This window comes from Phaethon aethereus (assembly GCF_964289735.1).
Source record: "Phaethon aethereus genome assembly, chromosome: 1".
NCBI classification, from domain to species: domain Eukaryota; kingdom Metazoa; phylum Chordata; class Aves; order Phaethontiformes; family Phaethontidae; genus Phaethon; species Phaethon aethereus.
The window spans coordinates 175,911,031-175,924,148 of record NC_138575.1 but is presented as its reverse complement, the minus strand read 5'-3'; the positions used below and the strand labels follow the sequence as shown (position 1 = coordinate 175,924,148).

At 41.3% G+C, this 13,118-nt stretch overlaps 1 protein-coding gene across 1 annotated transcript in view; it reads right to left on the bottom strand.

Moving 5' to 3' along the window:
* The window catches only part of KLF12 (KLF transcription factor 12), a 253,406-nt gene that overhangs the window by 151,429 nt on the left and 88,859 nt on the right, over positions 1-13,118 (bottom strand). The window contains 1 exon segment of the mRNA XM_082009457.1: positions 3,647-3,736. Coding sequence (XP_081865583.1) covers positions 3,647-3,736 — 90 coding nt within the window.

The following is a 13,118-nucleotide window of genomic DNA, read 5'->3' as shown; positions in this document are numbered from 1 at the left end:
GAGACACATGAATTTCAAAAAAAGGCTTTTAATAAAGTCCCAGGATAAATACATATTGTTTAATCATTGAACTCAGGAAATTACAAAATATATTACAGCCCTAGAGTAAAAATCGGACTCAAACACTGTGCTCATGTCATCTACTGAAATAATCCACCAGGCCAGCATTCTATACACAACATTAAAACAATTCCCATTTGTAGCAAGAATATAACCATTTAGCTCATCTCTTTGTGGCCTTTGAGCCAAACCCAGAGTCACAGGGTACCTTCTGGCCCACACTCTTTGCCAGTAATTGAGCACTGGCACCAAGCAACATGGGAGAAAATCTCTGCACCTTTGCCTCACCTACATCATGTAACACATAGGATGCCAAGGGAAGACAATGGCAATGGGGCACACCAGCACCCAAGCAGGACTTGACCCAGTGGAGCTTGCTGTCCTTCCAAGTGCACATGGTTGCCTCCATGCAACAACTCCCCGGCATGCAATTAGACTGTCCGCTACCTGTTGCTCTCTCATCAGGCCAACACTTGATGAGTTAGGACAGTGGGGGGAGGCCAAACAATATCCACATTCCCCCAGCAAGGCCCCTTCTGTGAATCCCACCTTGGACGTCATGCACCACAAGTGACAGCTAATCAAGGCACAACTACTAAGAAAACACCTTTTCTTATTCACATGCCCTGCAGGAAAAGGTTCAGTATCCCTACAAGAAGTAGGCACATATCCTTGGAACCCACAATTAACTTAATCTTAATTTCAAGAAAGCTTTGCAGTAATTGTCTCGTAAACATCCATCAGCAATAACAGAGGACACATCAAGACCAGTCTGCTTAGCTATCCCAAGTGGCAGCCTCCCACACTGCAACAGCAACCTGAGGAGCAACACTCCCTCACTTCACTACACATTATACAGCCTGTCTCCGAAAGGGCAAAGAGAGATTGTCACACAGCACCACAAGGGAATTCTTCTCATGGGCCTGCTACCATTGGAAAGTGTTGAAAGCTGATGCCAGACAAATTCAGATGAAAAATTAAGTGCATGCTTTCCTAGTAAGAACCATGGGAGGTTCTACACCACTACTGGTTTTAAAATCAGGAAGATGTTTATTTGAAAGACAGGCTCAGAGCTAAAATAGGAGACAATTCAAAGTGGTCTCACAGCCCTTCTCAGCCAAAAAGATCAGACGCTACTACCCCAGCTCCTCCAAAGCCTCATGAGCGAGGAACAGCAACTCAGCGCGCTCTGGTCTGCTTGCTCAGCACTCACCACCCTGGTTGAGGGCCGCTGGTGCTCCACACTCTGCTGGTTTCACTCCTCCACAACTGACACAGCGTTCAGGGTGCCCCAACCACAGATGAAACTTTCTTTCCGTAACCCTTAAACCATGCCTCACTTTTGCCCTTGCATCAAACCTAGAGCCAATAGCAAACACCAAGCAGGAACAGCAAGAAACCCAGCTGTTTTCCTACAGGTTTTGGAAGAATTTGCAGAGTCTTGTCTGGCATTCAGCACGGTAAGTGACGAAGCTTTGGCCATTACCTTCGAAAGACTCAAAACGCCATCTTAGTTTGCAAATTTTTAAAGCAGAAATCATGTCCCCCTGCGTACCCCTACGTTGCAACGGAGGTGCAACTCCAGGGACTTTGGGTACCATAATAACACAAATAAACATCGCAATTTCAAATTCATACTACTAGGATCACACTTTAGTTCCCACTCTGTTCTTCCCAGTTATGATACTTGTCTTTCTGAACAGCTCCACGTGCTGTGCTTGGTAATCACAGCCGTAAAACACTTGTCTCTGTTATGTCTACCAACATCTACATATTCAAAACAGTCTCTGAAGCACATGCTAAACATCTGTTTCAACCACCTTTCTCTTTAGAGTTTAAGCTGTTTGCTGGAAAATTGCCATCCTAATGGCTGGCTCCTCTGTTAGTGAACTGGAGAATTAATTTTGTATTTATTGATTGTTCCCTAATGAAGAGTCATAAAGGTGCCAGAAACTCTTGACCAGACACTACTTAATTAGTACCAAAGCACATAAAAATCCCAAATCAAACCAAGCTCTTTTTCCAACAGCTCAGTCACTGGAAAAGAAAGAGATGACATCATTTTTTGCTTACACAGAAGTCCGTAAAATTTTATTTATAAAAAACCCCTAAGGAAATTAAAAAACTATATCAATTGTTCATTTCCTTCCAGTTCCTAAGACACCAAATAGGTCTTCCAGAATCAAATCACACTTTGCTAAAGGAAGTATTCTTCTTAAAGGACCCAGCAATATGCATCATGCATAGAATTTATTTTAAACTAGACAAAGGCAAATACCAATATAACATTTGTCTTCTGAACAATATAGAGAAAGCTTTGTGTTACATACAAAGACATGATGCAAAGCATCCAGAAGGTACTAAAAATTACCTCTCATGGATTTGTCTTTTCATCATTGTGGCTCATACAGTAGTCCAATTTTTATGTTTCCTCAAACTATGCTGTATTGGTATATTTTCTGAGGGTACTTAGTCTCAAGAAGGCAGAGAGATGAGAAAGCACTCCATTAAATGTCAAGTTTTTTTCTCTTAAACTAAAGCCTCAAAAACATCGTGAACAACTGATCTCTCCTTGCAAGTCTTTCAAATTAAGTCATCCTGAAAGTTAATTCCCTCTCTTCCATATCATTTAAATTCTCAATTAAATAATTGAGAAAATAGCAGGAAGGAAAAAAGCTGAACAACAGGAGGTGGCAAAAGCCCATCCCTACATGGCAATAGCACTGCTGCTTCTATTATGCTCTCTGCTTGTTGGAGGTATCTGTCTCCAGAGCAGTAAGGTGGCTTTGGATTCTTTGGGACAATGTAAGATGCACACCAGGAAATGAAGATTCATGACAACACAAAACCCATTAAATACAGATGCCCTCATATAAAATCTACAATCTCTGATGTAATATTACTATATATGTACAAAATTACCCTTAACAAATCCAAAAACTTAGTATTTCATTTTCCTAAAATCTACCACTCCCCCGCCAAACACTTGTTCTGCAGAAAATTCAAAATCCTATTCGTGATCTCTGTCCTGTATTCAGCAGTCAATGTGCTACCAGCTTTAACCACCCGAAGCTTCCAGCCCTCTTATCATAATGATAAACAAGAAGAGAGCAGGTTTGCTCCACCAGAAAGAGAGCAGGTTTGCACAAACAGAAAATGGAGGAGGACAAACATATAAAAGGACAAAACCACTACAGTAAGACAAATATCTCAATAAGGCAGAATAGCAAAGATATGTATGTGCTTCGTTAGACATATGAATTTGGCTCCTTTGTTGTAACCCATTATTTTTTCCTGGTTTTTAAACTGCACCTTTTAAAATAATTGTAAAATTACACCAACAGCATCTCAGCTATCCCAGATTATTTCAATAAGTCTTCCACAGAGTTTTGGGTTTTGCTGCCAGCTTATGCGACTAGATGCTCACCCATACATCTCGCAAGAAAATGAGCTCCAAAGCAGCAGAAATGAAGAAGAACGTACAAAAGAAAATGACAATACAAAAGGAGGGACAGCTAACCACAGAGAAGCTCGGGAGGGCCACCAGCATGCTGCAGAGTGAGGCCACACAGAAACCTCTGCTTACCCCTTGCTCGGATTCCAGCAGCTCTGTTTTGACTCTGACTGCCGGCATCCCATCAAGCATTAACATTCTGTTCTCAAAGGCGCTGATGTCCTAAGGCAAAAAAGGACAAGATTAATCAAAAAAAGAGACGAAAAACGCTTGGTTTAATTCACTGGTTTAGTTCTACATATTGCAGAAACAAGTTTCTTTTAGCAGAAATAAAGTTAACGAAGACGTAGTATTAATTTCAAGGAGTAGCTACCAAGTTACTACTTCTGTTAAAGCAGTACATTATACTTCCAGTTACCCTTAAAAAAGAACTATGTCTTTGAAGGCATCATGGGAAAATCACCTCCAATTACTATTTTTTAATTTGAAATTAATCACGCAGGTGCATGTATATAACAGGAACAGGAAAGGAGAGCAGTGATGTCAAATAGCTTGAGGTTTTTGGCAGTATACTTAGGTATATTTGTTTTCAATCAAAACATTTGTATTTCTGTATTACCTAGAGCAAGCATACACTTGAATACAGAGAAGTTACAGTGAAGGCCTATACACACCTCTCCCATAAATGAACACACATCAACAACTCCTCAGATTTCATACAATTCATTATCTTGTAGAATTATCAGCATTTGTCAATGAAAATCTCCACGCACTCACCTCTGACACAAAAGAAATAAAAAAGTATGCTAAAAACATGCATTGTCTTTCTAGTAATGGGCAATATATGCTGAGAGCATCAATCTGAAGTGAGGTTTGTAGAACTGGGCTTCCCTGAATCAACATCCCTGCTCTGAATGTCTCATCCCGCTGTTGCTGGAGCAGTTTATGTAGACATGCAAAACAACCTCTTGTGCCTTCACTTCAAACACTACCCCAACCTCAAATCAATTTTTGATTCCAGCCAAGGCTCAAGGCTGGTGTTGAAAGCTAGCCCCTTCAAACGCTATTTAGTTTGGACAACATGAGGAGAATAAAAGACATTTTATCCCTCAAGCTAGAATCTGAACTTACAAATCCAGACACCTTGGTCAGCGGTACAGAAATACGAAGACATCACGGCTATTTTTCCAATAGCGAAACTACAGCACAGATCGCTTATAAGTGACCCATTCACAACCACTCACTCACCTGCAGTCCCGTCTGGAAGGCAGCACTCAAGACTGGAAACTCACCTCCGCTCTAACCGTTACCTTGCAGTCCTCAATAACTGCACTGTAATGGAAAAAACGCTTTCCCCATGTTTCACGGGCAGTAGATCTGCTCGGTACTGCGTGGTGCCGTTATTCATAAAGATGATGTTCATAGCCCCGTTTCTTACCACGGCTGCTTCAGGAGAATTTTAAGAAAAATAGTCTGTCCTAATGAAGCTTCCAAAATATGTTTTAAAAACTTGTATTACTTTAAACCTTTTCTTTTTTCCAATTAATGCACCCCATCCCACAATCTTCATTTTCAGGGATATAAATATTGCAGCAACTGTTTATTTTTGTATACTCCTTTACTGTAATTTAAATAACATGCTGAAAAGCAGGGAAACCAGTATGCCCATGCTCCGACACGGTGCCACAGGCAGGGCAAATGACCTGCTTAAAATCCCCATCGCCCTCACTTTGAACCCCATGTGTTACAGCACACAGAGCTGCTGTTTGATACTACAGGGCAGGCAGGAACTTGATGGTAAAGCAGACAAGCAAATGCAACAGCAATTGAAATCTCTATTTTTTTCCTTCAAACGTAATTTAGATAGTTCATAAAAAGCTCTAAATGCTTAAGTTATAAAATTTCAGATCAAGGAAGTAATTCTCAGCAGAATGCCTCCACATTCAAATACGTGTGAATGAAGACCACCAGTCAAGCTGTTGAGATGTCCCAGTCCATGCTATGCTACCGCTGTATATCTACTGTATTTTAAGCTTGACACAACAGCAAAAAGGAAAAAAAAAAAGAACCCCCAACAAAAAACCAACTCTTCCTATGTCTTCTCAGCAAGTTATTTTGCACAGTTTTATTCAGTGTTCGAGGCACGAGGTGGGGAAAGAGCAGGAGGCACTCCGATGCCACAGAACAGCTGGCTGAATTTGTTCCAGGCTTTACATCCCTCTTCCCAGCAAGGGTGGTGCACTGTTTACTTATCAGAAGCGAATCTCGGGTGTCACTGAGCTCCAGTGGTTTGGATGTGGTCCGGGGTGGAGGAAGAGCAGGAGCCAGCCCAGCATTTCTGGCTCCCCCAGCGCCTGTTCTGCAAGCAGAGGTTACATCAAGAGGTTCTTGATTTATACGCAGCGCAGTTGAGTTTTACAGCAAGATCAGGAATACGCCATCATCAAGCATCCCTTAGGCTGTTTAGCTCACAGACAAAGAAGGATGAGCTGATATTGCTTCGTGTCCCTGAGGAGGTCTTACCCGCCGGAACGAAGGGACGAGGCTGGTTTGCACAGGAGGTGCAGGCAGGAGGAGGGGGGAAGACAAAGTGCCACCGAGGAAAGGCAGGTTTAATGAACTGTTAGAATCTGATTAGAGGCTAATGTCCCTTTTAGTGCTTTGTACCAATTTACAGCTGATATACTTGAACCATTTTTCCCCACTGGCGGTGATAAACTCATTAGTTTTAAAAATGCAAGCTAACCAGAGCCTTTGAAGTTTAAAACTGATAAATCATGAAAACCTGACTAGTTCATGTACCATTTAACACATTTACATTTAACTAAATTTTCATAGCGCTCGATTCCCCTTTTGTTCTCTAAAATCCTATTTCTTAGAAGCCGCGCTCTGCCTTTTGAGCACTGGTCTGAAGAGCGAATGCAGTGAATAGCTCTGGCTTTTGGGTCATTTATAATTCAGAGCAGCAATATTCACAGATGTAGATTCTTTCCAAACTATTTGATCCCTTCCGCATTTATAACTGGAAGGACATTGTGTGACACATCCTGGGGAGGGACACTGCCTGGTAACAGCCAAGTAGATCCAGTCCATGTGCTGTAACCTGTGGATGACATGGTTAGCCCGATAGTCAACCAGAGAGCTAATCTTTCCAAAAACTGTGCTCTCCTGCCGTAACCAGCACTTGCGTTACACTATGTTCAAGGCCATTCAGCAAATAGCACGCAATTGCCGAGGTTTGCATAGGGTGGGCAGTCATCTAAGGCAAAGGGGCTAGACTCATCCCCACGGCAGGTGGGAGTGTGAATCGAGTTCCTCCCGGAGCCTCTCCGGTAGGCCAGGCAGATGGAGCGTCCACACCTGAGTGAGGCCAGGCTGCTCCAGCGCCCCACGTTAATTGATGACACTCAGGAGACCCACTAGTAGAGGTTGCCGATATGATGTATTGAGTCAACACATTTTTCAGGACGCGGTCCCCTCCTGGCTCACTTAACCCCCTTCATTGACTGTGCCAGCTAACTTACAGCTACCCAGCATTGCCCAGGTAAAGGTGACCTGAATTCATGACAGCCCTTCCTTCTCTATTCTCCTACCTCTCATCCCAACCCATCTGCGGACTCCAATCACACACCTAGGCAAAACACATATCAGATACACGTCCTAAACTGGGCACATAATCAAGCCTAACTCTGCATGACCCTATCAAAACATTCTTTCTTCTGGGTCAACAAACTAACTCATCCTAAAAGAGATCAAACTCTCTTTCTCAGTGCCATCCGTTGGAGACTTTCAGTAGTCATTTTTGGACATTTATTCCCTTGAAAGACTAACTAAAAACACAAATCATAGCCAGGTCTGTATCGGCAACTGCTGTTAGAGCAGCTGCTACAGAAAATACAGAAGATGGGTAAGCTTTTGGGCTTACAAGCTCATCTTCTGAGAAGCTATGGCCATCAGTTTAGCACAAAGACTCTCCCCACTCCTAAAAGGCCCACATTTTCAGTACAGCACCACTGCAACTACGACTGGCATTTTCTTCATGTGGATGATTTTCTGTTGCAAGTTTTAATCAAATTATGTTGGGCTACTTTACAGGAAGAGAAAACAAAACAAAAACTTGTATCTCATCCCAGTGTAACCCCTCCCCTCACTCCCAGCATCATGTAGTGCTTCTTTAATTATGAATTACACTATTATGAAATTTGACTGTCTATGAGAAGGGCTGTGGTTTTGTAGCCAAGTTTTTAATTCGGCCAAGCCATACATTTGAGAAGCCTGCTGCAAACTTTTAACAACAACAGGGGAGCTGGTGCCACAACCAGCCTCCTGTTCTAAGACACAACCAAAGACACCTCTAAACCCTCTCCATAATTTCTTCTAAGCACAAGATGACAAGAGTCTGCACACCCCCACCCCATGTTTCATGTCTCTGCCACTCTCCAAGATTTTCACGTCTAGCTGCTCAGTACTAAAGCACAGAAATGAAATGACGCTCTCCCAGACTTGGCCAGACTGTGATGGGCGTAACCCCAGGAAGAAAGCAGTGAGCTCAGGCTTCAGAGCACCCAGAACTCAGACCTCACATTTCCTGCATGGATTGACAGACATTTACATTCCTGTGCAAAACAGTCTCCTTCTCTTGTTCATCTCATGAACACAAGAGAGATACAGAAGCAAGGTGCATGAAGCTAGTTACTGCTGTCACTAATGAAAGTAATGGGCTTACTTAGTCACGCTGAAGAGCCGCACACTGGTAAGACAAAGCCAATGATGGTTCTGAACTTTTCCGTGAGAGACCAAAAATGTTCAGCTGACAATTCAATGCTTCGTAACTCTGGTGGGTTGACCTTGGCCAGCTGCCAGACACCCACCCAGTCACTCTTGCACTCCTTCTTTTCAACAGGACAGGAGAAGAAAATAAGATGGAAAAGCTCATGGGTCGAGATAAAGATAGGGAGATCACTTACAAGGTACCATCAGGTACAGGAAAAACAGCCTTGATTTGGGGAAAATTAATTTAATTTATTGACAATTAAAATAGATGTGGATGGTAAGAAATAAAGACAAAAACTACACCACCTCCCCCCACCTCTCCCTTCTTCCCAGGCCCAACTTCATTCTTTCATTCCAACTCTTCCTTTATTTTTCCGCACAAACTTAACTTCTAACATGACACGCTTATATTTCATTTCTCAGAAATGAAAGCTGAGGGAAGAACAGTCTCAAATTCAACATTACAGTTACACAAAAGGTCTCAGGTTTAAGGGGAGTACTTCTGAATAGCTAAGAGCTGAGAACAGCCCTTATGCAATCTTCCTGTCTCAAAGCTATGACTTACAACTTGTCCTGCCTCATCTTCTAGTCATTTTACATGTTTTCTGCATATGCAGTAATTTCTTAATTCATTAGATTCTTATTTTATTGTTCCAAAATTTAGAGTAATTTTTGTGAAAATAGTGTTCTTAACAGCTCAGAAACACAATTTTTTTTTTCTTTTTTTATACAGATATCTTAAAAATATCACTGAATGAACCACAAGGTAGCCTATCACTTCTATGCCTTCGCAATAAGATTACCTTATTGATTTTTCTGAACATGAATAATTATTATTAATTTATATTATTCTCATTACATACATTACTATAGTGAAGTCATCCATCAGTCAAAGCAGCAGACAGCATAACACATGGCAAAATATCTGAAGTGATCCACTCAAGGCAAAGCTTTTGAAGATACGACAGATCCTTTTAAGGATATGACTAGATAAGGCTTCCAAAGTTTGAAATTGTTTTTCTCTTTGTTGCAAGGGATAATAAAAGAATGCAAGATTACCATCTCTTCTCAAATACAACTATCTCCAGAGGGAGAGGAAGCCAAGGAGAATGTCTTCTTTCCAAATTCTCACAGAAAAGAATCACACAATTGTCTAGCACCTCAATCTCCTGAAGGCGTTCATTTCCAAAGAAGTCCTTTGTATACCATACAGTAAGATTTGTTAGTCACTTAAATGTAGTTATCTCTAAGGTGAAGCATACCAGTTAACGTTGCCACCGTATGTATAAGAGCACTTCATTCCAAAAAGTGAAGGAAACAACTATCCGATGGAAAATAAAAGTAAATTTATGTGGCTAGAAGATAATCGCTCAACTGGGAGTTCTGCCAGGGCATCAGGGTTAACAGCCCATGTCTTGCCATAAGATCTTCATCATTTGTAATTATGTCTATGGCTGTGTGAAATGTTCGTAACTAAAGCAGAGACTCTGGTAGTTCTGCATTTTACTCCGAACTGGAATTTCCAGTTAAATTCACCAGAAAAGAAAAGGATCGTTTGCATTTATTGATGCTTCAAGGAAAACCAAAACAATTCTTAAGAAAAAAAAAAAAAGAGTGAAGCCTCTAACTTCATACTGTTTTCATGTGAAACTGGGTGGGGTTGATCAGAGTTCATTCCAATTCAAAATGAAATTCTTTTAGTGAGAAGAGAACGCAGTTTGCAGAAGCCTGGGTGAACAATATGGACACACAAGCTGCGGTTTACACCTTATCTAAAAAACAAAAGCTTGAAACACCACAGCAATGGACTTCTGGAAATATGCTAGGACAGCAGCTCAGCACATGAGTTTGAAGAATTATTAAAGCTAACAACAAGGTTGTCTCTTACTGATCTACATACCTGTCTCTGGTCTGCTTGTTAGCCCTGAACAGAGCTCAAGTGGATCCAAATGCAGGGCATGAAATTTCATAGATCTCCTTGTGCCACAGGAGGCTGTGGGAGGAGGGCAGTCTAGGTATAGGTATATATCACGGACATGCATCTGCATGGAATCCAGCGATCACGGAGGCATCATAGCTCTAAGCCTCCCAGGAAGGCCTCTGAGTGTGGCCTCTTATTACAACCACGCATGCCAGGTAGAGCCCAGACCTCAACAGCAGCTGTGACTCAGCGCTGTGAACATCTAAGAAGCACGCGCAATGGTTGGCCATCAGCTCGTGTTGTCCTGCTGAGATCCTCATGTGATGTACCAGGCCACGTCTGGCTGTATCCCGCTGCTACTAGTACAAAGATGTACCCATGCAACACAAGATTCTTGAATTTCTATTCTGGTGCCTAGATCTCACAGGAAAAAAACAAAAAAAACAACCAACTAATTTTGCAGACAGAGGTTTCCAAAAAGCTGTTAAGTAGCCAAGTCCCTAAGGATGTAGCTATGTTTTAATTTGCTATGTATTTTTACAAATCTGTCTTCAGGGAAAAAGTTAAAGTCCAGACAATATTCAGTAAAGAGAAACAAGATCTCATGTTTTGTTTCTAAAGGCTTCTTGGTTTGTTTGGGTTTAAATTAGTTTTAGCAAATATAAATAGAACCAAAGAGATGCAGTCTGCTTCCAGGTGACAGAGGAGGATCAAGTGCATTGGCATCTAGAAGCCAATCTGCTATTTCTCAGACTCAGGAGGCAACCCTGTCAGCTTAGACCACTTAAAGTCCCTTTACATCAGCTCTGCCCTCCTGACACTTCTATCTGTGTCTACAAAGAATTACCGATCATTCTTATAGTATGCAATTCCGACACAGTATGCTACAAGTAATAGTAATTACACCAGAGCCATACACTTAACTTTAATCAACATTAATAGCTTCACTGTTTTCCTTCTAATAAAACATTCACAGAATATTTGATAATATTTTTGTGAATACCAATGGATTCATTAAGTATTTGTTGATTTTCTTTATGTTACACTTAGAAGTCCTGCTTAACAAAAAACCACCACCCCGCCAAAAAAAAAAAAACCGAAGACGAGAGACACAAAAAAGAGCCATCATTTAGGAGACACATATACTTAAGAAAGTGTAAGTTTGGGAAAAGCATGCACCGCATTACCTTTACACTAGAATTAATTTAAAAAAATCCTTTTCATAACACTTCATAATGTATAATAGTGAAATAAACTCTTGATAGTTTCCTTTGGCTTTTTAAAACGCAGACAAGTAGTGACGACTGCTATCAAGTGGAAATTCATAACTTTTTCACCAAAAAAAAACTAGTAATTGACCTAGAGTGCCACTTTTCCTTGACCACAGCTACAATTCAAGTGGTTTTACAAAACTATTACTCAATTTCCAAAGCAGTTTTCTGCTATCTTATGTCAACTGTCTTCAAGTTTGGAGAAGAGTTTGAAGAATATGAGGCTTAAAATTAAAAACAAACATCACCAACCGCCAAAAAAAAATAACTGCACTGGGAAATATAAAATAATTTTCATAGTCCTACAAATATTATATTGATGAAATTTACTAAAACATACACTACTTCAATGTTATCTTTATTATTAGGTGGGTTGTTGCCTCAATTATTAGCGAACAGCTATTGAGAACAGTTTCATGTCAGGTTTTCATTCAAGAGGTTCTCTGTCTTTCACCTTTACCAAAAACTAAAATCAAAGTTTAAATAACCAAAAAGTAAGTCTCAGGTTACAACATATTTTTAATTAACTTCTGGTGCTAGAAGGAGTATGCGACATCAACAAAGTGTCAGGGGAATAATTCTGCCATCTGACAAAATCTTCCTGTATATGTTAATTATCTAATTTGTGACTATTTTGTATTTGCTGAGCAAATGAGTGTTAAATGACATTGCCCAGGAGCTTACCAGCAAATACACAGTGACCGAAATTTTAGTCTGAATTCTGCCCTTGCCTGCTCTTGTAGGAAAATTAGCTGCTGAAAGCATGGAGAGCTGGTTGGCACACTTCCCCCCACCTGCCAACGTGCAAAGTCTGCTTCCATGAAGACAGATACAACATGGGCCCTCCACGCCGGAGAATAAAGGGAGCGTTTAGCATGTAGCAGTAGCCATGGTTTAGTCCAAAATTTTTGTCCGAGCTGTCATGTGGCAGGCCAAATGGCCAAACACGGCTTCTCTTCGCCAAGACGACACGATGCAGTCCACATCTATGCGGCTCTGTCACTCCCTACAGCCCAAGGGGACTGTCACCCCAAAGTGATGGCACCTTCAGCTCTGCCACCACAAAGCCCCTGAGGAAACAATAAAACAATGGCATAGGAGGTTTCATAGGCCCGGACTTCATTACTTCCTCGATAAATTACGCTGGCTCTTTCGATCCTTGGGTTTCAAAGACAGCAATCGAGCTACCAACAGTCCTGGAGGCCCGCTGGAGCACGACTGGCCGGCAGATCATCCCCAGCCCTTCAGCTTGGGGAGAAAACTGCTGCTCCTCCAGGTGCCACGTTCCCTCCGCTAGGATAAAATGTAGTGATAAATTGTCTGCTGATTTCTTATAAATCACAGACGTTACAAACTATATGCTCTGAATAAAAGCAATACAAGTTGATGCCATCATTAAATATGCCTAGCTGCCTTCTAGCAGCTGGGCCACAGAAATGTTAAGCAGCTGATACTGCTCTTAGCCAGCAAAAGTGTTTCTCCATTATCTGAGAGCTCCAACGTACAAGCAGAACTAGAAGGAAACCAGGATAAGCCAGCTCTCCCCCTTTGGGTTCAAAATGTAACTGCTGAAATTTAGGAAACTCAGTTAAGCCCGTTTTTTATTTCAGATTTACTTTGTTCACAAGCAGTTTTTAAA